General features: G+C 34.0%; 1 protein-coding gene across 1 annotated transcript; it reads right to left on the reverse strand.

Annotated features, from left to right (window-relative positions):
* Positions 1 to 6,017: 6,017 nt before the first annotated feature.
* LOC111401444 lies at positions 6,018 to 20,933 on the reverse strand. The gene is made up of 3 exons (XM_023029179.1): positions 20,686 to 20,933; positions 7,970 to 8,113; positions 6,018 to 6,585 (listed from the first exon to the last, which is right to left on the reverse strand). Exons 1-3 carry the CDS (start codon positions 20,909 to 20,911, stop codon positions 6,560 to 6,562), a joined length of 396 nt encoding a protein of 131 aa, XP_022884947.1. The 5' UTR covers positions 20,912 to 20,933; the 3' UTR covers positions 6,018 to 6,559.
* Between the last annotated feature and the right edge of the window lie 4,494 nt (positions 20,934 to 25,427).

A 25,427-nucleotide genomic window follows, 5' to 3' on the forward strand; every position in this document is an offset into this window, starting at 1 on the left:
GGCCCTCTAGCCTCCCACACTGTTTCTTACCATACAAACAAGTGGAGTCAAAACTTTCTGAACTCCAAATCAAGAATGAAAACAAAACTTGAAATCCACCACCCCCATCTTCTCAAATTGACGAGAATTCAATCTCGAAATTCGATCGTCGAATAATAAAATACCACGATTCAAATGGTCATAAGTGAGGGCCCCACCTCAACCAGCTCGATAACTTATTCTCTCAGTTTCTCTACCAATAAAGCCTATGCCAGAAACTGTACTTTGGGAACAATTCCAAGATGTTCAACTTCACATTGAAGCTAATACTTGTTCTTAGAAGCATTTTCTCATCTGGGACCATCAATAATTCTATAATACAACAAACAGAAAAAATATTCGACTTTTCTATGTAAAAATATGATTTTCATTCTTTTGAAAATGCATATGATATGTCGTGCTTTCATTACCATTAAACTTGTGCACTACTATGCTAAAAAAGGTGGAGGATTGTATCTGAGATTTTTCATTTCTGGGAGCACGCCAGATACTTCGAAAAAGAGGAGAAAATCACAATCATTAGGGGCTGCCCTCATTAAGTACATGTATTAACCTCTCAAACAGGGATTTTAGACGAATATAGCTTATTTGACGTTCAAGAACATATCATGGTGGCATGCCAATACACTAATCACCACCGTGCCAAATTAGAAAAGTGTTAAGATCTAAGACATGCCTAGCCAAACAACATTTCCTTCTCGATTTCCATTATTTATTCTTTGTTCACAACAAATTGAGGCAAATGCCTCCCAAATAAGCAAATGCCCGTTAGTTTGGGGATGACATGTTGGAAATATGATTGAGTAGCAAAATTTGAAACTAAATTGAAAATCAATGACCTAATTGATACAAAAATAGTTTTGAGATTCGACTGAAATTTTAATAGAAGTGTTGACCTCATTCTCTATTAGGATGACGTGACCAATAGACACCGAGCCCACTCATGCACACGTAAATGAATTCCAACACGAATGGAGATGTTGCTAGTCGATAACGTACCAAATTTGGACGTGGGAGAAGCTTTATCACACGAGACAAATACATTCGAGCTCCGACAATATATTTTGGGAACGACTGAATAATGGTATTAAACAATCGTCAACAATTTAATTGAAGCTAAATAATTTTAACTCAAATAAATTTGTATATGAAAATCAGCAAGCGAGAAGACAAAGAATAACTTCAAACATATTGAGTTACATTACCCTTCAAATGATACATGAAGGGGAGTATTTATAGTGTTACAAATAAAATGGTGCCTGTTGGATGAAAATCCACGTGGCCTTATCTCCTTGGCCGAATACAATCCTAGGCATCAATTCGAGTTTCCTAGCCTGTGGTGCATTTAATTCTCTTATAAGAGCGGCTACCTACTGCCTAAATTGGCAAGACAAGATATTTTATTCATTACAAAAATTCCATCAATCATTCCAAAAGGACTTCCTACATAAATTCATAATCCTTTTGTGTGGGTCGTCGCTTGCTATAGTTGGGCTTCGATTGCTGTGGTTGGGATTTGGTTGCTATGGTTGGGCTTTGGTATTAGTAGAGCAAATACAAGTGAGCCTTGGACTTAGCTTCAGGGCCTCATCTTTTGTGCAAACGGCTAGATCGTCTAGTCTAATAATCAACCGAAAGGCCTTAGTAGGTTAGCCACGTGGAGCCACAGGTGGCGATATATCATGGGTGGACTTTAGCATTAATATTTCTTTATGTTATGGATATACCTAACATTTATTAAGGCCAAGGCACGATATTGCTACACTGTCGAGGCTCCTTTTATTTTGAAGCTAACTAAAATTTATGTTGAACCGAGATAGGATGACGCTGAACTGTCGATGTTCCTTTAATTTGTAGATAGCTAAAATTTATTTTGAACCAAGGTAGGATGATGCTGAACTACCGAAGCTCCTTTAATTTGTAGATAGATGAAATTTATTTTGAACCGAGGCAAAATGATGCTGAACTACTAAGGCTCTTTTATTTTGTAGGATGTTGACCTCGATAGCGGTGCCAATGATTTGATATTTTTGTGTATTATCAAGAAAAGATAGCCGAAGTATTTCCACTTCAATATGCATATGGTTGTTACACGGAATGTACAATGATGCTATGGTGCTGTATTTGAAACATAACACCCTGAGGCTTGTGCATGGGAGACATGCATCAATATAAGGCATCTGTAAAAAGAACTGTTTTAATTCAATGCCCAAGATATGGCTGAAGATTAGATGCCTCAGATCAAATGGATCCTAATCTAACGGTTGGGGCTCTTTTTCTCTTTAGTATAAAAGCTAAAAACTGCCATTGTTATATTTTTATGGATCACTGATAAAAGCTTACATAATTATTTTAGAAATCGAGTTCCCTTGTTTGGTCTACCATTATTTTCCCATCCAATGCAGAAGACCAGAAGAAAAGAGATATCTAGAATAGCACAGCGAAAAATTTCTGCACAATATCCTGAATGTCATGGTTGCTTGCTCCAATGGTCATCAAATTGGTGCTTTCTGAGCTCAATATCACATTACCTTTCTCTACCAAACAACCAGTCCACAATTAATATATTCATATCGATTGCTTCTCAATCTCATCCATAAAGAATGGCATGATTTGCAACCATAAAGGCAAGAAGAAAAAACCACTAACGAGGTAAAGTAGAGACCACAAAATTAAGAACAAATAAACATACAATGACGATATAATATAGGATCACCCACATATCTTTCTGGAATCATGTTCACATAGAACAATAGATCAACACTAAGTTAATCAATCAAATAGTTAAAACACATGTGCAACAAATGCATAAATGGCCGCACGAAATGATCTCACTGTACTAAGCATATCCCATTCCATGTTGCTCACACCTCGAGAATACATATCTTCTCTTATCGCCTATTGTGCTCACTAGATGATTACTCAACTCATGTCTAACTTGTAAACCACAATAGATCCGAAGTTCTCAGGATAATCCTCTATCACCACATCACTTCTCCCAACCTACGTGGATAATGTATCTCCACCTAATAAAAGTGATAGGATTGCCTCTCTCTTACGCTCCACCTGACCAGAGTTTGTAGAAGCCCGAGAAATAAAATGAAATTAGACTATTATGTTATGATGATCTAGCATCACAAGCCTAGCTTATTCAAGAAACGAGCTATAGAAGCTCAACCCACTTAAGATTTTAAAAGCTCAAACCATAAGTAAATCAAAAACCCAACATTTAAGAGATTAAGTTTAAGTTAATTTGATTACAAAGATTTAATAAATAATTGGGTTACCACAATGGTCATCTACAAGGAATTTCATATAGGCAACCCAAGTTCGAATCACCATGTAGATGTTTTTATAAAACTTTTATACGAATTATTTTTTTGGCATAGAAACTCTCCAAATTCTTAGTTAAAGACCAAATTTAATAAATTTAATGATAATACAACTCCCTCACTTAGTTTTTCACTAAAAAGAAAGGTTACAAGAAGTGGAAGGTCACTTTTTCACTATACCCCTTTTCTAATCCGAATTTCATATCATTTTCTCTCAAAAAAAAATATATATTTCATATCAATTTAAGTTAAGGGAATAACAAGGGTGAGAAGAAGAAAGACTTTCTACACATTTTGTTCTTTGATATCCAAAAAAATTCAAGGTAGGTAGAGGTGCAAGTGTTTACTTCGTTTCAATTATGATTTTCGATAAATGTTTGAATGAAATGATATCTCCGGGTATGGTGCTTCAGCACTACAATAATTTGAATGATCATTCTTCAACTCTACATGTTATGATAATACTATAGTAATTGAATTTTGCTGAAAATCTATCTACATGCGATGGTATGAATATATAGTTAGAAATTTTTAATTTGACAACGAAATGCAACAATGATACCTATTGAGTTTCAAACTCATGGGTTATTTCCCTTCCTATAGGTTGAATGGATTTGTCTTGGGGCGTGGATGATGGTAAAGGTGATGCGACATGTCATGGAGAAGCCGGTGATTTAATATCTTTAGTTGATTATGAAATGTTTACGTTTTCTTTAAATTAGATTCTTATGGATGTCGTGTGTGGATATATTCTACGAACATTTTTTATGAATAAATTATATTTGAAAGTAAATATGTATCATAGTAATGAATTTACAAATCAACGTTTACAAAAAAATATGTGAGCGATTTAGAGTTTTGCTGTCTTTTTAAAAAATTCAAATTCTTCCTCACTTTTAAAAATTCATAACTCCTTTGTTTCTTTATATTTTTATACAAAACAAGTGGCATTTGAAATACTTTTACCACAAGTTGGATCTGTTGTATTTTGAGAGACAAGTGCTCTAATCCGTTAGTACCATTGTGGGGGTAATTTTGTCTTAAGAAGAAAGTGTTTTATCATTTGCCTCGAATTTTCTTTCATCTTTCAATCTCCTTCATTTTTCTTTCGATTTCTATTCTATATATATTGAGTTTAATTAGGTTCCTATAAATTAAACTTAACCATTAATTTTGTTAATTGCAAACAACCATTTCATTACACAAATCACCAACATAAAATGCATATGATATGTGTCATGCTTTTATTACTATTAAACTCGTGCACTACTATGTTAAAAAAGACGGAGGACTGTAACTGAGATTTATTTATTATTATTTTTTTCTGTGAGTGCACCAGATATTTCGAGAATAGGTGAAAATCATAATCATGAGAGATTATCCTCATTTAATACATAAACAAAGAGTATATTGTATTGGCTTTGTTGTCACATCAATAAAATTTTGACACCTCCTATTTTAGTGAACAAATAATCTTTTTTATTTTCTACATAATGAACCGTGCACTAAAATTTTGGCATATCAAAGTTGTAGTAATATGTGAGCATGCACTTTAGTAGTGAGACAACCGAGGATACAACCAAGCCACAACAAAATAAAAAGGTTAATTCCATATTCAATTATTCAACTTTTGGTGAAATCTCAATTGGATTATTAAACATTAATTTGTTTCAATTGGATCACTGAAATCCAATTTGGTTTTAAATTATACCAATATGTCACGTCTCATAACTTCTTGTCTTCAAATTAATGAATATTGATTATTTGACATTCAAGAATATATCGTGGGTGGCATGCCAACTCACCAGTGTGCACCGTGCCACATTAGAAAAGTTTTAAGATCTAAGACATGCCTTGCCAAACAGCATTTCGATTTCTATTGGTTAATCTTTGTTCACAACAAATTGATGCAAGTAAAGGCAAATCTTGGCCTCCGTTTGGCCTCCATTCTTTTTCATTTTTTTCCTCTCTTATTTTTAACCACACAATTTTTCATAAAATAATTACACGTAAATTGAAGACTTTCTATTCTTTTTCAACCACACATTCTTAAAAATAAAAATAAAAATAAAAATAAAAAACTATTCCAAATATTAAATTTGGAAAAAATGGAGGCAAACGGGGGCCAAAGCCCATTGATTACCCATTACATATTGCCTCCCAAATAAGCAAATACCGTTAGTTTGGGGGATGACATGTTAGATAATATGATGTAGCAAAATTTAAAACTAAATTGAAATTCAATGACCCAATTGATACAACTGAAATTTCGCTAAAACTTCAGCAGCTAAAATTTACACTGCTAAAGAGATCAAAATCACATGCATGGTATCTAAAACAAACTAAGAGCTTGTTTGAGAGAAATTTTTTCACCCAAAAAAATTGATTTTTTGTCCGTTATTTCACTATTCCAACCGTAATTTTTGACTTCTTCTCTCACAGGTGGATCCCACTTTTCTTCTAACCGTAAAAAAATCAATTCTCAAAATCCCTCCCAAACAGACTCCAAGACACGTTGAGATTTTGCTCTATAACACAGTTTCATATCAAAATCAGATGGATGCTCATGGTAACACGTAGTTAGTGCATGACATTTTTACACCACTCTACGCGTTTACACCGTCTAAAATGCATCAACAGTTCGAGTGGCAGAAAGAAAAGAAGGGCTCATTTTATTTTACTTCAAAAAGTACAATACTTTATGGAAGAATTCAAAGACTGTAAAATTTATTGGCACCCAATTTGAAAATAAAGATTAGAAGGGCAAAACTTACAAGCTACACTTTATTCACTAATACAAATTGTAATCATGCATATATGTCTTACGACCATTCCGACCACTTCATCTTCTTCTTGGTATTTCTAGCTTCTATCAGTATATACAGGACAAGAGCTTACAGAATTATTTTCAAAATTGATAGGGTGAAGGATGAGAGGACGTGTTGAGAAAATCCAGCATTTTTATTTTCCTGTTCTCATTTCCTGTTTTGCATGTTCTAGCAGTTTGTTTTGCATTATCCTTCTGTTAGCTATTTCTTAGGAATTTTCCCTCCATTCTTGCATGTAATTTGAACGTGGTTTTCCCTATATAAACCACAGTTTCAGTTCTAATAAAAGGGCAGAGAAATATTTATCCAAAAATGTTCTAGTTGTGGTACAATTCTCACCCGAAGAGAATTATTTTTTCATCATTTTATGCGCATTTGACTGGGACCTATCAAGTGGTATCAGAGCGGGGTTAATGGCCACCAACAGAGAACGGATTGAAAGCTTGGAGGTGGGTCTTAGTGGTCTTCAAGAAGGCATGAATCGTATGGAGCTAGGGATTACAGATAAGTTCCATCAGTTAGAGGAGATGCTTCGTTCATATAAGGAGGACTCTCCCAATACCTCTCGCAACAGTGAGCGAGGAGAGAACTTTCGAAATCGCCGCGACAACAATATAGAAGACGTCAACGGTGGACGACTGGTGTGCTCCGCAAAAATGGCAAAATTGGAATTTCCCCGATTCAGTGGAGAAGACCCTACAGAATGGTTCAATCGTGTGAACCAATTCTTTGAATTCCAAACTATCCCGGAAGCCCAGAAGGTGTCGCTGGCATCTTTTCACTTGGAAGGCGAGGCCAACCAATGGTGGCAGTGGCTTCGGAAGACATACCAAAATGAAGGGCAGGCATTATCATGGGAGATCTTCGAGGATGAGCTATGGGCACATTTTGGACCATCAGAGTGTGAAGATTTTGACGAGGCTCTTTCTCGGGTCAGACAAGTCGGCTCTCTAAGGGACTATCAACGTGAGTTTGAGAGGTTAGGCAACTGAGTTCGTGGATGGACTCAAAAAGCACTTGTGGGAACATTCATGGGAGGATTGAAGGACGAGATTGCTGATGGTATCCGAATGTTCAAACCACAAACGTTGAAGGAAGCTATAAGCCTTGCTCAAATGCGAGATGAGCAGCTGATACGCCAACAAAGTTTCAGACAACCACTTTCAGCCAATGGTTCCACTCAAACAACTCTTGTGAAGAGGCTAACATGGGATGAAATGCAGAAACGAAGAGCACAAGGTCTTTGTTTCAATTGCAATGACAGGTTTACTGCAGGTCACAAGTGTCAAAAATCACAAATATTATTGTTGGAGGGGTGCACAAACACGGGCAACATTATCTGTGAAGAGGTCATAGAGGGCAACCCACTTGAAGACAAAGCAAGTGCAAGTGATCCATACCCAGGAAGACCACCAGAAGCAGCCTCCAGGTGTGGACCTTGGGGACAAGTGTCCACTTGAGGGGGAGGTATTGATAGGGTGAAGGATGAGAGGACGTGTTGAGAAAATCCAGCATTTTTATTTTCCTGTTCTCATTTCCTGTTTTGCATGTTTTAGCAGTTTGTTTTGCATTATCCTTCTGTTAGCTATTTCTTAGGAATTTTCCCTCCATTCTTGCATGTAATTTGAACGTGGTTTTCCCTATATAAACCACAGTTTCAGTTCTAATAAAAGGGCAGAGAAATATTTATCCAAAAATGTTCTAGTTGTGGTACAATTCTCACCCGAAGAGAATTATTTTTTCATCATTTTATGCGCATTTGACTGGGACCTATCAAAAATCTAGGTCCCTTGTTTGGTCTGTCATTATTTTTCCCATCCCATGCAGAAGACCAGAAGAAAAGAGACATCCAGAATAGCACAGAGAAAAAGATCTGCACAGTATCCTGAAATCTGGTGAAATTTGCGGCAACACCTGGTCCAATATATTCCCAGTCAAGCTATTAAAAATTGCATGGGAGATGTATACAATCGATATGAAGAAGTGCGAATAAAGTAGTAATGAAAACATGTATAAAATATAAGATACACCAACTGGTAATATCAGACACCAATACTCCAATCCTAAAAGTAATCTGCATAACTGCATTTTATGGACTGACAGGAAGCAAGAGGGTCATCAATGATCATGAGAAGTCAAAATATAGGCCCAGCAAGAAGCCAAGAATCATCAAATTCAATTTGTGCCATGGTTATTCAAACCAGACATTATTTCCAATAGCAAAGATATTTGCCCACTCTGCACCCTGGAAGTGGGGGCATCAATTATGGATTAACACGCTCAATATTCATTAAAATAAGAAGATAAATTCGGTAACCATGGAAAGGAGAATTAAAACTATCTCAGCCTCGTCAAAAGACAAATCTAGTCCAAATAAGATTATCAGCCCAGTCCAAATTCTAATTCACAGGACCTACAATTAGTATAAATAGAGCATCTGACAAGATCTTTAGGCACTCTAAAATTACGTAGTACAACACAACCAGTCTTTATTTATAATATTTGCACAGTTAGTTCACTGTCTTAACCAAACTTATCCATGGGGATTCCCTGTCCCCCAAACAGTTCACTTTGACATTTCCACAGACATTGTTGTAAATCATTGAGGTTAAATTGACATGGACATTCAACTGACAGATTTTAACCCCAACAAAATAAATCACAAACATCAAGATGAAGCATCTACAGGAACATTGAAAAGCCATTTTATCACAACTTCATATCTATTGTTCAGCATTCCATGATAATGCATGATTAATCTGAAAAAAAAAAAAAAAAAAAAAGGTTGAAGTCTCCACTAATTTCGTGAGGAATTTTGTATTTTCCAAATAGACCTTGTCCTGTTCTAGTTCAATGGGTTGAGAACCTTAAATTTAAGTTCATCAGGCATGCATCTCAAATCACCGGGCAACTAAAACAACTGACCATTAGTGGTCCACGATTAATCTGATGCACGGAGGTAGGGTAATTCTACTTTCATTGAACACATGAATCATCTTTTAATCATTTTGCTTTAAGGCAGCCCTTGCAAGGAGACTAAATTGTGTCTTCTAACATTGATTAACCAGTTCATATGCCCAAGAATTATAATCTCTTGCAGCTTTTCCTTCTGAAATGAGGTTGAAAGCCTCAAAATAAAGTTTACATCAGTATTGGCCCCTATATCAAGAGGCATCCTTGGTCCAACTTTCAAGGGCATAAGCTGAAAAAACTTTTCACTTCACTTAAGCCTCCAGGAGTTTACAATCAGCAAGTCCCAGGGAAAGGCGATCATCTAAGTTGACAACATTCATTACCCAGTCCATGCCATGTGTGCCTAGATACTCAATGTTGCATTCTCATCAAATTTCTGAGCTCAAATGTGTTATCATTTGAAAAAAATTCTCTTTGGAAAGTTAGCTCTTTAAGATTTTAAATATTAAAGATGATCAACTTAATTGAAAATCAAATATGCTGTTGGAAAATCATAAAGAATCCCGACGAAGTAGAGGAGTCAACAATTTTATCTTAAACCTGATTGATTCTGTAATATTCTGATTTTGGTAGGTTTTCTACTTTAAAACTGCACGCTAATCTTCAGGGCAGAAACTTAGGAGATTGTTCCCTTCTTTTTCTATATAGCTACTATATAAAATGTACAGTCTTCTCCATTAGGAATAAGGAATAGACTACATGGGGATTCATTGTATTAAGGCCAGGGACCTTTTCAATTTTTGAAATATACCTTCTGTTCCGTTTGATAATGGAAGGGAGTTTCTTAATCAAATCATATCACCATATTTCCAAGAAAAGGGCATTATCCATCAACTTTCTTTTGTTCTCAACAAAAAAAGGTGTTGCAAAAAGAAAAATATGGGAACTTTCTAGAAGTCACTCAAGCCTTAATATTCCAAAATAATGTATCAAAATCGTATTGGAGGGAAGTCAAGCTAATTGCCAACCATTTGATCAACCAACTACCTTCTAGAGTCTTAAACCACAAAGCTCGAATGATTGTGTTTTCAGATTATTTTCCGATATGATTTAGGAGAACCCCTCCAAAAAATTTCTGATGTGTATCATCTGGTGATATTCATACTCAGCGTCGCAGTAAATCTGATCCTATTGGAAAAAAACCAATTGTGTGTAAATGTGTATATAAAGCCAATGGAAATTTAGACAAATACAAGGCACAATTGGTGGCTAAAGATAATACTTAAACTCATTGCTTGGAATAGTTATTAAGAAACTTGAAAGCCACTAGAGAAAATGATAAATGTTCGTGTTTTACTATCTTTGGCAACTAATCTTGGTTAGTCCTCACAATAATTCGATGTCAAGAAGAAGAAAAAATTTATATCGAAGCCTTGCCAGGATTTGATGTCTTAACAAGAGTGAATGTAGACTCAACATGGCACTCTTTGGTGCTAAGCAATCTCCCAAAGCATGGTTCAACAAGTTTAATACAGGCATCGAAGAGATGAAATTTCAAGCAAGGGCTGTAATAGTAAAGTCTTTAACAAGAGAGAGAAGACAGAAGATCTATCTTGATACTACCCCTATCTTTTGACATCACATCTCTATATACAATAATAGTGGGTGCAGAATCCCGTGTATTCTACTGGTATAGAATCTTTGTTTATTACTAGGGAGGTGGGCTTCTTCCATCTAGCCGTCATGGGAAAGCCAAAACTTGTATATAATAAGTCAATGTTGGGTCGATCGAGAATCTTTCTCAGTGAAGCGGAAAGATAACATCAAATCAGACCGGGAAGTGGTTTCATCCGGTTGGCGAAATAGTTCGATCTCTAGTCAGCTAACTAAGAAAAAAAAAATTGCTTTCTCAATTCTTTCTTGATACAACGATTTCTAGTGAGGAAAAAGGGATAGTTGCATTTGAGGCCCCAAACCTTTTAAACACTTGCAAACTTCCCCTAACCTTCATTCGTTGCAACTGTCACCCATAACCTTCCGAAATGTTGCGACTGAAGCCCCAGTGGATGGATTCCATCCAAATATCTGTTAGTTGACCATGAAATTGAATTTGACCATTTTTTTCATAATTTTTAAAAAGGGCATAATGGTAAATATTTATAATATTATCTTTTAAAAACTAATAAAGTAAATAAAATAAAATAACTATCTATCATCTTCTTCACCACCCCACCCCCCAAAATCGAAATCAGACCACCCCAAAATCCTTGTAATATGATAATTGGGGGTGGATTTCAACATTGGAGGAACAACAGAAGACTGCCAATGACGATCAATGTGATAAGGGAATAAACGCATTAAAGAAAGCGAGAAAATGGTCGGAGATAGTGGCTGGTCCGAAGTGGAAGACATTCATCCGTCGATTACAAGAGCGGCAGGTGCAAGATTGGGAAATTCCAGTATAATCCCTTGAGTTACGCATTAAACTTCGCCGACGGTAGGCTGGGACAAAACAGTCAATTGTGTGGTGTGGTTGGTGTAGCATTGAAAAGGCCAGGAGTGAAGAGGTTAAGATAAGGAAGCCAGAGCAGCACAAATTGTTAGGTGGTGGTTTTGTTGTGTGTGAGGGGGTGACGGTGGTCGATTGTGGCCAATGACGACGATCGATGGTAATAGATGGATGGATGGGTTTTAGAGTGGCGGTGGGTTTGGTAGAGGATGAAGATCTATAGTTTTTATTATATTTTTCTTTTTTGGATTCTCTCATTTAATTTTCAACTTATCTTAATGTAACAAATGGAAAGTTACTATTTTACCTTTTACAAAATATAAAAAATGTAGTCAAACTCAATTTCTTGGTCAACTAACAAACATTTGGATGAAATCTGTCCATTGGGGCTTTAGTCGCAATATTTCGAAAGGTTGGGGGTCAACGGCTGTAATAAATGAAGGTTAGAGAAAAGACTGTAACTATTTGAAAGGTTTGGAGACTCCACTGCAATTATTTAGAGGAAAAATGACAAAGCCCAGAGATCATACCATCCTCATAAAGCCACTTAGCCGTGGGAAGGTTACAACTTCAATTGTTGATGTGGATGACATAATTGCGACGCCAATAATTTTCAAATGATGGAATGGTTAAAAAAACAATCGACCAAAGAATTTGAGATAAAAGATCTCAAGGAGACTTGAGTATTTATTAAATGTTGTAGTGGTTCACTCAAAAAGTGGTATACTTATATCACAACATAAATGCATTCATCTCCCTAGGGAAAATGGGATGCTAGGGTACAAGCCAAATGATACACCAATTGAATAGTACCAAAAGCTTCGAGAGATTAAGAAAGACACATTAGTAAGCTGAGGGGCATATCAAAGGTTGGAAGGTAAGCTATTCTACTTATCTTGTACATACGAGTTCATATATAGCATATGTTTGTACATGGTAACATGGTGAGTCAATTCATGCAATCACCTAGTGAAAATTAGAATAATGGTTTGATGCTTGCCAAAAGCCCTTCGGAATATTGTAATGCCATTTAAGATTCTCATGAACCAGTTATTTTTTTATTTTACTTACCCTTGTTTGATTTAGATAAAAAATCAAAATTCTTTTTATTAGATTTTGATAAAAGTTCATGAAATGTGTGATTAAAAAATTGATAAAAGTTGCATATTCCATGAAATGTATGGTTGAAAATGAGCTTAAGAAAAATGAATTTTGGAAAACATGGACTAAACAGGAGCTTAATCTTATGAGCCTGAGCGAAATTTATGAGGTCAAAAGGATTCTGCAACGAGATCTTAGATTTCTTCTACTATGGAGAGAAATATGCAAGTCTTGACCTATCTCCTACTACATGGAATTAACAAGTCATGTTGTGATCATGTCATTCTCAGCCTACCACGGTCAGAGAGAGATACCCTTCTCCTTCTCGAGTATGCGGTTGAGTCGCTAATGTAACTAAATTTACTCTTGTATAAACATCTTAATTTATTGTGTTTATCCACGATGATTAATGCCATTCAATTTGTAGAATTCAATATGGAGAGGCTTTTGAGATACTTTAGTGGTACAAAATTCCGGCACGCTACATACGAAAAGGAATGAAGAAAAAAGAAAATAAACTAAAACAACTCTTTGATTGTAGAAGGCTCAGATGCTATAAACACAAAATATGAGAAGAATCTATTTCTCTATATTAAGCCCATGTTTTTGCTCAAAATCATATTTTTAGTAGATTTAGATAAAAGTCGATGAAATGTGTGATTGAATAGTGATCTAAGAAATAAATCGTTGAAAATCAGTTTGATGAAAAATGAGTTTTATATAATGGGGGCAAACATGGGCTAAATCATGAGAAAAGTACATCTCTTAGCCTTTGAATAAGTGAAATACAGAAATTAAAATTCCTAAACAATAGGTTACCGATATAACAGAATTAGTTACAGCTATACCTAATTTCTAGGGAGACAATCAAATGAATCAAACTTAGTCTAAACTGAAAAAACCCTTACAAAATAGGCAATACGATGAACAACTTCCAACAGTATACTATTACCAAATAAAATCCCACTAATCAATACATCTCAAGGATTTATAGGCTACCATGCTGTCCTTTCTAGCTTAGCTATACTAAGAAATGCTACCATGTTCATGATATTACTATTGTATGTCATTCATTGATGTAGAACATAAAGGGTATATTGAAAAAAGACTACAAGTAGAAATAAATCATTTTGATTCCAGATCGATCCCATGAGACCATTTTGGAAGGAAAACGATGGGGGGAACAATACTCACCACTACGTCGTGACGTACGTTGAATTTCGGCCGTTCAAGTTCGTTAGGCCTCGAAAGCTGATTTTTAAAGTTTTAGCGCTATTTTTGTCAATTCGTTTATTTTCATTTTTTTTACAATTCTAGTTTGATTAAACTTTTTTTTCATTACTTTTAATTGTTCTAAACTACGTTTTCATGTAAACCTTTATAAATAAGGACTTAGCTCGTTTTTTTTTATTATCTTTCATTAATAAATTCATGAGTTTATTTTCTTTATTATTTGGTGGATTCCAAATTTCTTGTTCATAAGGTTTTCGCTTGAATTTCTTTCTTTCGCTGCGTCAAGTGGTATCAAAGCCTGCTTTCCCGTCTCTATATATTTGATTCATAAACATGGGTGATGTACCAGTTACTAGAGCAGATTTAGATGCAACAAACTGACGGATTGACGATCTCACTACTCAGATCGAAGAAATTCGTCAATTGCTTCTATGGGGTACTGAAAACAATGGGCAGAATGAACAACGGGCAACCCATAATGAGCGAATGGCTGAGCTTGTAGTTCGGAGAGAAAATAATAGAAGGTGTGTAGTAGAAGACAGTGAATTAGAGTCGGAGGAGGAGATCGAAGTACCACCACATCATCCTAATCGTTAAAATCGAAATACCTTTGATGATTATCAAATCAAAGCAGACATTCCTCCGTTCTTTGGAAACATGAAGATCGAGGACTTCTTGGATTTGTTGGTGGAGGTTGAGAGATTCTTTGAAATTATGGATGTTTTAGAGGACAAGATGGTTAAGATGGTGGCATTCCGTTTGAAATCTGCGGCAGCAGTATGGTGGGATCAATTGCAGAATGCTCCAAGGGGACAAGGAAAGAGTCGGATTCGAACTTGGAGAAAGATGAAGCAATATTTGATAGAACGATTTTTACGTGCAGATTATGAACAGATTTTATATCGAATGTACCTAGGATACACACAGGGGAATCGTATAGTGTCGAACTACACCAATGAATTTATGCAATTGGCGGAACGAAATAATTTGTCAGAATCTGAAACTCAAAAGGTAGCCAGGTATACCAGTAGTTTGAAGGTGGCCATTCAAGATAGAATTGGGATGCAGAATATTTAGACGTTGCAGGAAGCCATTAACATGGCGATGAAAGCAGAGATGATGGAATCTGATAAGAGGATGGTTTCATACAGAAGGCCCTTACCTATCGAATCATCATCATCATCCTCATCCTCATCCTCATCCACCCCTTTAGACAAAGAAAAGGCCCCACAACAAGCCCCAGTCAATCCTAACAGGAGTAAAGTTGACAACAATGGTCGGTTTGGGAACAGAAGTCAGACTCGGGGAGCACCTCAGAATGCAAATCCGTACACTAAACCAACGGGAGAAATCTGCTCTAGATGTCAAAAGCCTGGGCATCGTTCCAATAACTGTCCTGAGAGAAAGTAGGTCAATTTGGTGGAGCTGGAGGCAGTAGATGAGGAGGAAGATATTGAAGTGGAGGATGAGTAAGTGGGAGTAAAGTTTGCTGTAGAGGAAAGGAGTAGAAACACTCACTTTGGTACTGCAACGAATCATTTTATCACCTAAGGAGGAGGGACAACGTCATTGCATCTTACGTTCACTTTGTTCTATCAAGAATAAGGTGTGTGAAGTGATTGTGGATAATGGAAGTTGTGAGAACTTTGTGTCGAAGAAGTTGGTAAATTTGTTGAAACTACTAGTTGAAAGCCATCATAAACCGTATTCACTTGGTTGGGTAAAGAGAGGTCCTTTTGTTCAAGTTGCTGAAACTTGCAAAGTACTTATTTTCATTGGTAAGCATTATAAGGATGAAGTTATGTGTGATGTCATAGACATGGATGCTTGTCATATCCTATTAGGTCGTCCATGGCAGTTTGATGTGGATTCAACTCTCAAAGGACGTGATAATATAGTACTCTTTTCATGGGGCAGTCATAAGATCGCTATGGTTCCTCTCAAATAGACGGAGAAGTCTACACATCAACGAATTGAGAGTTTCCTTACACTTACAAATGATGAGAAGGAGATTATGGAGTCTGTAAGAGAATCTGATTGCTTCTATCCAGTTGTAGTTAAAGGGCTTTTTACAGCAAATAAAGAAGACAAGAGTGTTCCTCCTGAGGTGCAGAAAATATTGACAGAATTTGACGATTTGGCTTTCGATGAATTGCCGAATGAGTTACCTCCTATGAGGAATATTCAACACCAGATTGATTTGGTATCTGGAGCTATCCTTCCAAATTTCCCTCATTACCGAATGAGTCTGAAAGAGAATGAGATTCTAAGGGAGCAAATTGAGGAGTTGTTGAAGAAAGGGTTCATAAGAGAGAGTATGAGTCCGAGTGCAGTACATGTCCTTCTAGTGTCAAAGAAGGATGAAAAGTGGCGTATGTGTGTTGACAGTCGTGCCATCAACAAGATGACAGTAAAATACAGGTTTTCCAATCCACGGTTGGAGGATATGCTAGATATGCTTGGGGATTCTAAGGTTTTCTCAAAAATAGATCTCCACAGTGGTTATCACCAGATCTGTATTAAGCCAGGGGATGAATGGAAGATTGCCTTCAAGAGTAAGGACGGACTTTATAAATGGTTGTTGATGCCATTCGGACTTTCAAATACCCCAAGTACTTTCATGAGGATGATAAACCAAATTCTCCGTCCTTTTATTGTGTCTTCTGTTGTGGTGTATTTCGATGATATCCTTATTTACAACAAGTCTAAGGTGGATCACCTAGCTCACTTGAGGCAAGTCTTGGACGTTCTGAAGGAAAATCAGTTGTACATCAACTTGAAGAAGTGCACATTCTGTACATCTAAGCTATTGTTTTTAGGCTTTGTGGTAGGGGAAGATGGTCTGCATGTAGATAAAGAGAAGATAAAAGCAATTCGAGATTGGTCAACACCAAAGTCAGTTTCTGAAGTGAGGAGTTTTCATAGGTTAGCAATTTTCTACAGACGATTCATCAGGCATTTTAGTACTATCGTGACACCTCTTACAGAATGTTTGAGTTGGGGAGAGAAACAAGATAAGAGCTTCGCCTTCATCAAAGAAAAGTTGTGCACAGCTCCAGTATTAGCCTTGCCAAGTTTCGAGAAGATCTTTGAGGTGGAGTGTGACGCTAATGGTATTGGTATTGGGGCTGTCCTTTCTCAAGAGAAAAGACACGTGGCTTTCTTTTCAGAAAAGTTAAGTGATGCCAGACAGAAGTGGAGTACCTATGAGCAAGAATTCTATGCAATTGTTAGGGCTTTAAAGCAATGGGAACACTACCTGGTACAGAATGAGTTTGTGTTGTTCACTGATCACCAAACTTTGAAATTCATTCAAAGTCAGAAACACATCAGCAGGATGCATGCTCGATGGGCAACTTTTCTTCAAAAATTTCCTTTTGTAACTAAGCATATATCTGGAAGTACCAATAGAGTTGTACATGCATTGAGTCGGAGAGCTTCCTTATTGATCGCATTATCACCAAAAATTGTTGGGTTTGAGTGCTTGAAAGAGCTGTATGCAGATGTCCTGACTTTAAGGATATTTGGAATAAATGTGTGAATCGGGAATCAATGGTGGATTTCTATATTAGTAAAGGGTATCTATTCAAAGGCAACCAACTTTGTATTCCTGTTTCATCTTTACGTGAAAAATTAATTCAAGATCTACATGGTGGAGGTCTAAATGGACACTTGGGGCGTGACAAGACAATAGCCAGTTTGGAGGCTAGGTATTATTGGCCACAATTGAAACGGGTTGTTGAAATTATAGTCAGAAAGTGTTATACTTGTCAGGTATCAAAGGGTCAAGTGCAAAATACTGGGTTGTACATGCCACTTCCTGTCCCTCAGGGCATATGACAAGATTTGGCTATGGACTTTGTTTTGAGATTACCTCGTACTCAACAGGGGGTAGATTCTGTTTTTGTGATGCAATACAGGTTTTCCAAAATGGCGCACTTCATAGCTTGTCGAAAGATTTCAGATGCATCACATATTGCCAAACTGTTTTTCAGGGAGATTATTAGATTACATGGAGTTCCTAAGTCTATCACATCAGATTAGGATACAAAATTTTTAGGGCACTTTTGGATTACCTTATGGAAGTTGTTTGGAACCAATTTGAATCGAAGCAGCACTACCCATCCTCAGACTGATGGACAGACCGAGGTTACTAACCGTACTCTTAGAAACATGGTTCGAAGTGTTTGTGGAGATAAACCTAAACAGTGGGATCTTGCACCACCTCAAGTGGAGTTTGCATACAACAGTGCAGTTCATACTGCTACAGACAAGTCTCCGTTTGTTATTGTGTATACAGAGGTGCCTTACCATGTGGTGGATTTGGTGAAATTGCCTAAAGGTAATAATAAAAGTGTTGCTGCTGAACATCTAGCAGAGAAAGTGATAGCAGTTCGTGATGAGGTAAAACAGAAGTTAGAGAGAACTAATGCCAAGTATAAGGTAGCAGCAGATTCACAACGATGGGATAAACAATTTTAGGAAGGGGACTCGGTGATTTTTTTTTTTAGAAGAGAGATTTCTCGTTGGTACTTACAATAAGCTGAAACTAAGAAAGTATGAACCTTTCAAAGTACTTAAACGGATTAACAACAATGCCTACATTATTGATTTGCCAGTGTCTATGGGTATTTCTCGTATATTCAATGTGGCAGATTTGTATGAGTTCCATAAAGATGATAAGCCTTTGTATCCAGATTATAACTCGGGATCGAGTTCTTCGAAGGTGGAAGGGACTGATGTAGGACATAAGGGGTATTTTGGAAAAAGAATACTAGTAGAAATAAATCATTTTGATTTCGGATCGGTCCCATAAGACCATTTTGGAAGGAGAACGACGAGGGGAACAATACTCATCGCTACACCGTGACATACGTTGAATTTCGACCATTCGAGTTCGTTTAGGCCTCGAAAACTGATATTTAAAGTTTTAGCGCTATTTTTGTCAATTCATTTATTTTCCTTTTTTTTACAATTCTAGTTTGATTAAACTTCTTTTTCATTATTTTTAGTTATAAACTACGTTTCCATGTAAACCCTTATAAATAAGGGCTTAACTCGTTTTTTTTATTATTTTTCATTAATAAATTCGTGAGTTTATTTTCTTTATTATTTGATAGATTCCAAATTTCTTGTTCTTAAAATTTTCGCTTGAATTCCTTTCTTTCACTTCGTCATTCATGCATCTATATATGCATACAACTAATTGTATTTCTATGTTTAGGAGTGTTGAACCATATGTTAGGATACCAAATGGAATATCACTGGGACATATTCATATTATTGTGTGCATAAGTCAGTTAAGATGCCTAATGGAACAATGTCAGGACGCACTCATATGTATGATAAGAGTGCCTCCTGGAACACTACCATGCATATACATATAGGACGGAGCACTGTCCAGCATTATGTTATGCTGTTCACAACATCAATGCATGATATTCACAATCGTACCATATTCCACTCGCTAAATGTAATTTTACAACCGTGGTATTGTTATGATTTTCAAAAAATGTTCAAGAAGTAGCTTAATATAACTAGAGGCAATGGGAGAATGACGAATCAGATGTAATATCGTTGCCAAGACCATATATAGTGGTGATTATGATGTCAAAATGACTAAGCCACATTAAGATTTATATTTATGGTATTAGGTATCTTGACATACTTGAAATTATAAACTGATGTTATTAATTTTAGTTATGTTTATATGAATATTCCTATTGCGTTGTTGATTTTAGCTTCCACATTCCATTATTTCTTTAAATGTGAAACAAGTAGCCATTAAACATTGGAAATTAAGGACAGGCGTTGCATGATGACAGACGAACCACTCAACCTAGTAACAGTTAGAATCACAACCAAGGCCAAAACAACATTTTGAATAGTTATTACTATTCTCAGATATCATAAATATATTTCACAGGATTCAAAATTAAGATTCAAAGTCAGACTGAAATTTGATAAATAAATTGTACGATTTTTATTTTTATCTTTTATTTTTAGTTTTATTATATTTTGTGTACGGAAAATTTTTCCGTAGTTAAATTAGGTTTCACTGGATCCAAGTCCTGCTCCATCACTATTCAATGTATCTTCACATGGAAAATAATGTGCATATGTATGTTCACAAGAAGCTTAGGAGTCTGAAGAAAATGTTTAGCAACATCAATTTGATTCCAGTCGGGACCAAAACAACATCTACACTAGCATACAGTTCTCGGATATTATAGACATGAATTATCATAGGATTAATTCAAAATCAAGATTAAATGTATCTCAATGTGGAAGACTATAGTGCCTATATTCAAGAAAGTTGCTTAGGAATTTGAAAATATGTTATGTTCGCACCTTTGAGGCTCAACTATATTCTAGGTGTACTTGGTTTTTCTTTATTGTAAACATATGGGATCAAACTCAAATTCCTTTACTTCCAATTATTGAGTTCGGAGTTCCAACTTAAATTACAGTAGCCTGGGCTCTTATAAATTTTTTATTTGGATATTTAATGGATGTGGGATTTTACAATTAACACCAACCCTCGAGCAAAAGATTTTCTTGCTCCAGGACATGAAGAAAATTACAAATTTGAGGTAATTAAGGCCATTTATTTCTCAATTATTCAGCTACTCAGAAATGAATAAACAGCTATTCCATGTAAGAATTAAATTGAAAGAATGAGAATTGTTAAATTACTTGCTAGAACAAAAATACCAAGCAAAATGGGCACCTGAAGACGGAGCTGGAGGTTTCCTGGAATTTGGCCCAGATTCCGGCGGTGGTGAAGTCGGCCCAGGACTGGTGGCGCGGCAGCGTCCAGACCAAGAATGAGCTCTGAAGGTTGACGAAGGTAGCGAACGGTGGCAATAAATAACAGAAGCAGAAGAAGAAGAAGCCGCCCGCTGCTGCCCCTGGAGTTTAATGCTTGGAGGTAAGGGAAGAGAACAAGTGGTCATATTTGCCGAAAAATGGGTTGTGTTCTTTTTGATTTGGTTGGATGTTACACTTTTTCCAATTGGTCATAGTCAAACGTTAGAAAATTTTAATAAAAGTTAATAAGATGTGTGATTATAACGTGATAAATTTTATTAAATATATGGTTAAAATAAATTATTGATTTAGATTTAAGTTAAAATTAAAATTTTATTTCCTATAAAACAGTGGCATTACATAAAATCACATAAAAATTTAACTTGTGTATTTGTGTCATTTATCGTGTCGTGTGTGTACTTCTTGAATTTTGATTTTCTTTAGAAATTATATGGGGTTTTCCTTCTTTCGTTCAATTTGTATTTTTGATTTTCTTTAGAAATTATATTGGGTATTCCTTCTTTCGTTCAATTTGTATTTTGGTTAGATATTTGATCTTGAATTTTTCGCATGACTTTTTATGACCGTACTAATTTATAAATTTTATTACTGATTAAATTTGAAAAGTTATGAATTTGAGTTTTGAAATCCATTATCTTCCCTAGTTGGTGTCGGAATGTTTAAAAAATTTGTTTGTATTTCAAAGACGTGAAAAAAGTGTTTCATAGTTATTGGGGGAGGAAATAGTGTTCAATGGCAGATTGATCCAATCCAAATTTTCCAAATGGGCTTTGACCAATCTTAAATGAAAAGAGAAAAAGATAAAAAATAAATAAATAAATAAAATCACCAAAACATTAAAAAACCTAAAGTACAATTTCAAGAGAAGGGAGAAATTAAGAAAAAAAGAGAAGGTTCAGATTTGGACTACCCACTTACAAATGAAATGGACGACTTACTATTCATCTTCTTCATCTTCTACACTTGACAAGGTTAATATTTATTCGAAATCTTAGGGGCAGTTATCTTTACTGTTATTAGGTTGTTTTCTGTTTTCGAATTTTCAAAACGGTAAAAACACGCTCTCTTTCCTATTTTTCGAAAATGAGTTTTTCAAAACCAAAAAAATAAATAAATAAATAAATAAAATAAAAAATTGTACTAGAAACTTAAAGGGAGATTTTTCTATTTGACCTATCATTATTCTTTTTTGTTGAAAGATCTATATTACCCTTAATGAAAAGAATCTTTCTATATTGCAACATATATCATAATCTTTTAAACATTCTATCTTATATTTTCCCTATTTTGAATATTTGAATATGATTTCATTTATGATTTAATAAATTGAAATAATCTGCAACATATTGTTCACATTTATTATTTAATATATTATATTATTCAGAAGATGCATTCATATGTTCTAATTGAGAATACATATTTTTTATTACTTCTAACATTCTTTCTAATAAATTATCCAATCTTTTAATTGTATATCCTGTCATTTATTCAAATGATCATCATGTAATTAATCCCTACGATTCTTTAAGATCTTAAAATGATTCATTCTAATTTTAGCAAAAGTTTAATAGTTTTACCTTAGGTTTGATCCGGACTTGTATTTTTAGAACCGAGTGACTTTCGAGCTCTGAATCTATAAACTGCTTCCCTCAACAGCCTCCTACCTTCACGGAATTGTTACTGTTTCAACTACTTGCTCTCATTGTATCAACTTCTAAAGAATAAAATCCCAGACTTCTGTTAAAAAAAACTCTCTTTTTGCTAAAATAAGAAGGAAACTTTTTATCAGATCTTTCAAGAATTTATGAGAATAAAGATTTAGAAACTCATATTCATATCAAAATATTGGAGTTTTATTTCTATCAGAATTTATACAAGACTTCTATTTGGTACAAAGGGATTTCTAGAAAAATTGGTTTTTCAAACTGGGAATGAGGTTTTTGAATAACTATTGCTTACAACTCGAGATTTCAAAGTAGGATGAGATGATCTATGACAATGTCTCTATTTATACAAGTTTATGAGACTCTATTACATCATTGAGTACATCAGCAAGGCACACTTGCCTCTCTATTATTTTCCTCTTTGAGCCTACATCTTCACATCTTTTTATCCATAGGATGTATTTGTAGCATTATCATATAATTATTTTGTTTATAATATTGAAATTGTTGTATAAAATCATTTCCTAATAATATATCACATTCTAGTTTATTATATTTATAAATCTTATTTATTGTTACTTGTTTACTTCCAAGAATTATATTAATTTTATCAGTACTATTAATTATTTGAGTACTTTCTCCTGTAACTCCATTTATTTTTATATTACTATTATTATTCAATGATTTTATTAAAAAAGTTTTAAATATTGTTATATCACTTTCTGTATTTATTAAAGTATAAGTAGTTATATTTGTTTCTACAATAGTAATTTGTATATACACAGCTAATGGAAAACTTATCTGACTATTTATTTAATTCTTTTTACATAATGTAGTTTGTCCATTGTGAACAATATATAATTCTTCTCTTTGTATACTATAATCTTCTAATCCATTTAGAAAACTCATTCCTAAAAGTATATGGGGATTTATATCCATACTTTTATCTATATAACATGGTACTAAAAGATCCATTCCTTCTATTTTTATTGGTACCTAAACTTCTAAATCTGTAATATGTATTTATTCATCAAAATTTACATACTTATATGGCTCAGTTTTATTAGTCATTAGACCTTTATTTCTAATTGAAGTTATATGACACTCACTAGCTCCAGTTTCTATTAATATATTTGGTCCATTTATTTTTTTTTTTCATTATCATATTCTCCTTCTATTTTCATGTTTCCAACATCCCTATACAGTTTTACTTCTTTTATTTTGTTAATTTCTTCTAACTGAGTTTTATTATGTATTTTAAAACTTTTTGTTCTTTTACTTAATTTCCCATCCTTAAATATGATATTATTAGAACATTCTCCTTCATTTAATTCTGTTATTTTAGGTTTATTTTTTGTTATACTAAATTCATATTCTTTTGGAATTAAACTTATTTGTTTATTTGGTTATATTATTTTACTAATATCTTTACATTTTTTATGAACTTCGATATATGATTTATTGGAATAAATATTCCCGTAATTAGAATTAGTAAATGTATATAAAATTCTATATTCTATAGTCATAATTTGATCACCTGATTGCATGATATCATTTCTGTGAAATTTAAAATGTAGTCCTAAAATTTCATTAAAATTTATATCTTTTAGTGATACACAATATTTTGGATAACATGTAAACATAATTTTTTGATATACTAAATTTCCTTCTATTGTTCCTAAATGACTATTTTTTATTATTCTTCCATCATGTAAAGTTATAGTTAAGGGTAAATCTATCCCTTCTCTAAATAGTGATTTAAACATTATTTGTATTCTTGCTAAATAAACATATTGAATTTTTTCACTTTATTTTTTACTGATCTTTATTAATAATTCTTCCACTATATTTTTTGTTAAAAGATTTAATTTATGTTGCTCATAAGTTGTCATTACATCTATGGTTTTTTTCTATTTTGTAATATTCATTTATTTCTGTTCTTTCTCTTTTCCAAATTCTATCAAAGACTTCTCATTTTCCTATTTTTAAGTCTAATTATAATTTTTGCAATTTTCTAAACTTGTTATTATCAAAACTGACTTTTAATTCATATCCTTCTATTCCTTCATATTCTTATATATTTATGTTATTACTTTTTATTTCTTCAATTTCTCTATTTAGATCCTGATTCATCATTTGTTTCACTTATATATACTTTTTGATCATAGTATTCTTCAATATCTGATATTTCACTTAATTCATCTTTTATTTCTAAACATTCTTTTTGTAATATTTTAACTTTCTTTTTATCACAATCAGGGTTTATATGACATATTTCTCCACAATTCCAACATTTACATTGGCTTTTATTTTTATTTTTATTCTTCTGTTGATTATATGAGTTATTTTTTCTCTTGTAATACCTTCTCCTAAGTTTTATATATTTTTTATTAAAATTTCTAAATTTTTTAAACTTTTTATTTTTATATTTTATTTTATTAATTCTTTTTTAGGATTACATCCCCATTGCACTGGGGTTTCCATATCTTCACAACATATTTTAATTAATTTTCCTGATTTTTTCATTAATTGTTTTTGTTGACATATACATGCAAGTTTTTCAAATAAAAAATTTATTCTGAACCTAAAGTTCTAGGTATTACAATATTATCTTTAACATATTTTTTAAATTCCATTTTAAAACATATTTCCCAGGAGCCTGGTAACTTATTATAATACATGTCTTGGTATACTTCTTGATTTTCATTATTATAAAATTAAACATAATAGTAATTTTTAAATTCACAAGTATATTTTTTAATTTTACACATATCACATATTGTTAAATTTATTAATTTTATTCTAGCATTATCGTTTTTTCTTATTGATTATTCTTTAGCATTTCTTATCCAATTTTCTCCTAAAAACTCATCTGAAATATATTCTACTAATTTTTCTATACGTTGTCTATCTGATTTAATTATTTCTGTTTGTACATTTCTTTTTATTAATATTTTTGTATCATTGCTTATTCTTT

This window comes from Olea europaea, chromosome 10 (genome assembly GCF_002742605.1).
Source record: "Olea europaea var. sylvestris chromosome 10, O_europaea_v1, whole genome shotgun sequence".
In the NCBI taxonomy this organism is placed as follows: domain Eukaryota; kingdom Viridiplantae; phylum Streptophyta; class Magnoliopsida; order Lamiales; family Oleaceae; genus Olea; species Olea europaea.

What these genes read in the sequence shown, in the direction of transcription:
- LOC111401444 (XM_023029179.1), bottom strand. Translation starts at nt 20,911, where the DNA reads ATGACCACTTGTTCTCTTCCCTTACCTCCAAGCATTAAACTCCAGGGG. An exon ending in ACCTCCAGCTCCGTCTTCAG is followed by an intron (nt 8,114 to 20,685) that starts GTGCCCATTTTG and finishes ATATTGGACCAG; the next exon opens with GTGTTGCCGCAAATTTCACC. An exon ending in GGGACCTAGATTTTTGATAG is followed by an intron (nt 6,586 to 7,969) that starts GTCCCAGTCAAA and finishes ACCACTTGATAG; the next exon opens with GTCCCAGTCAAATGCGCATA.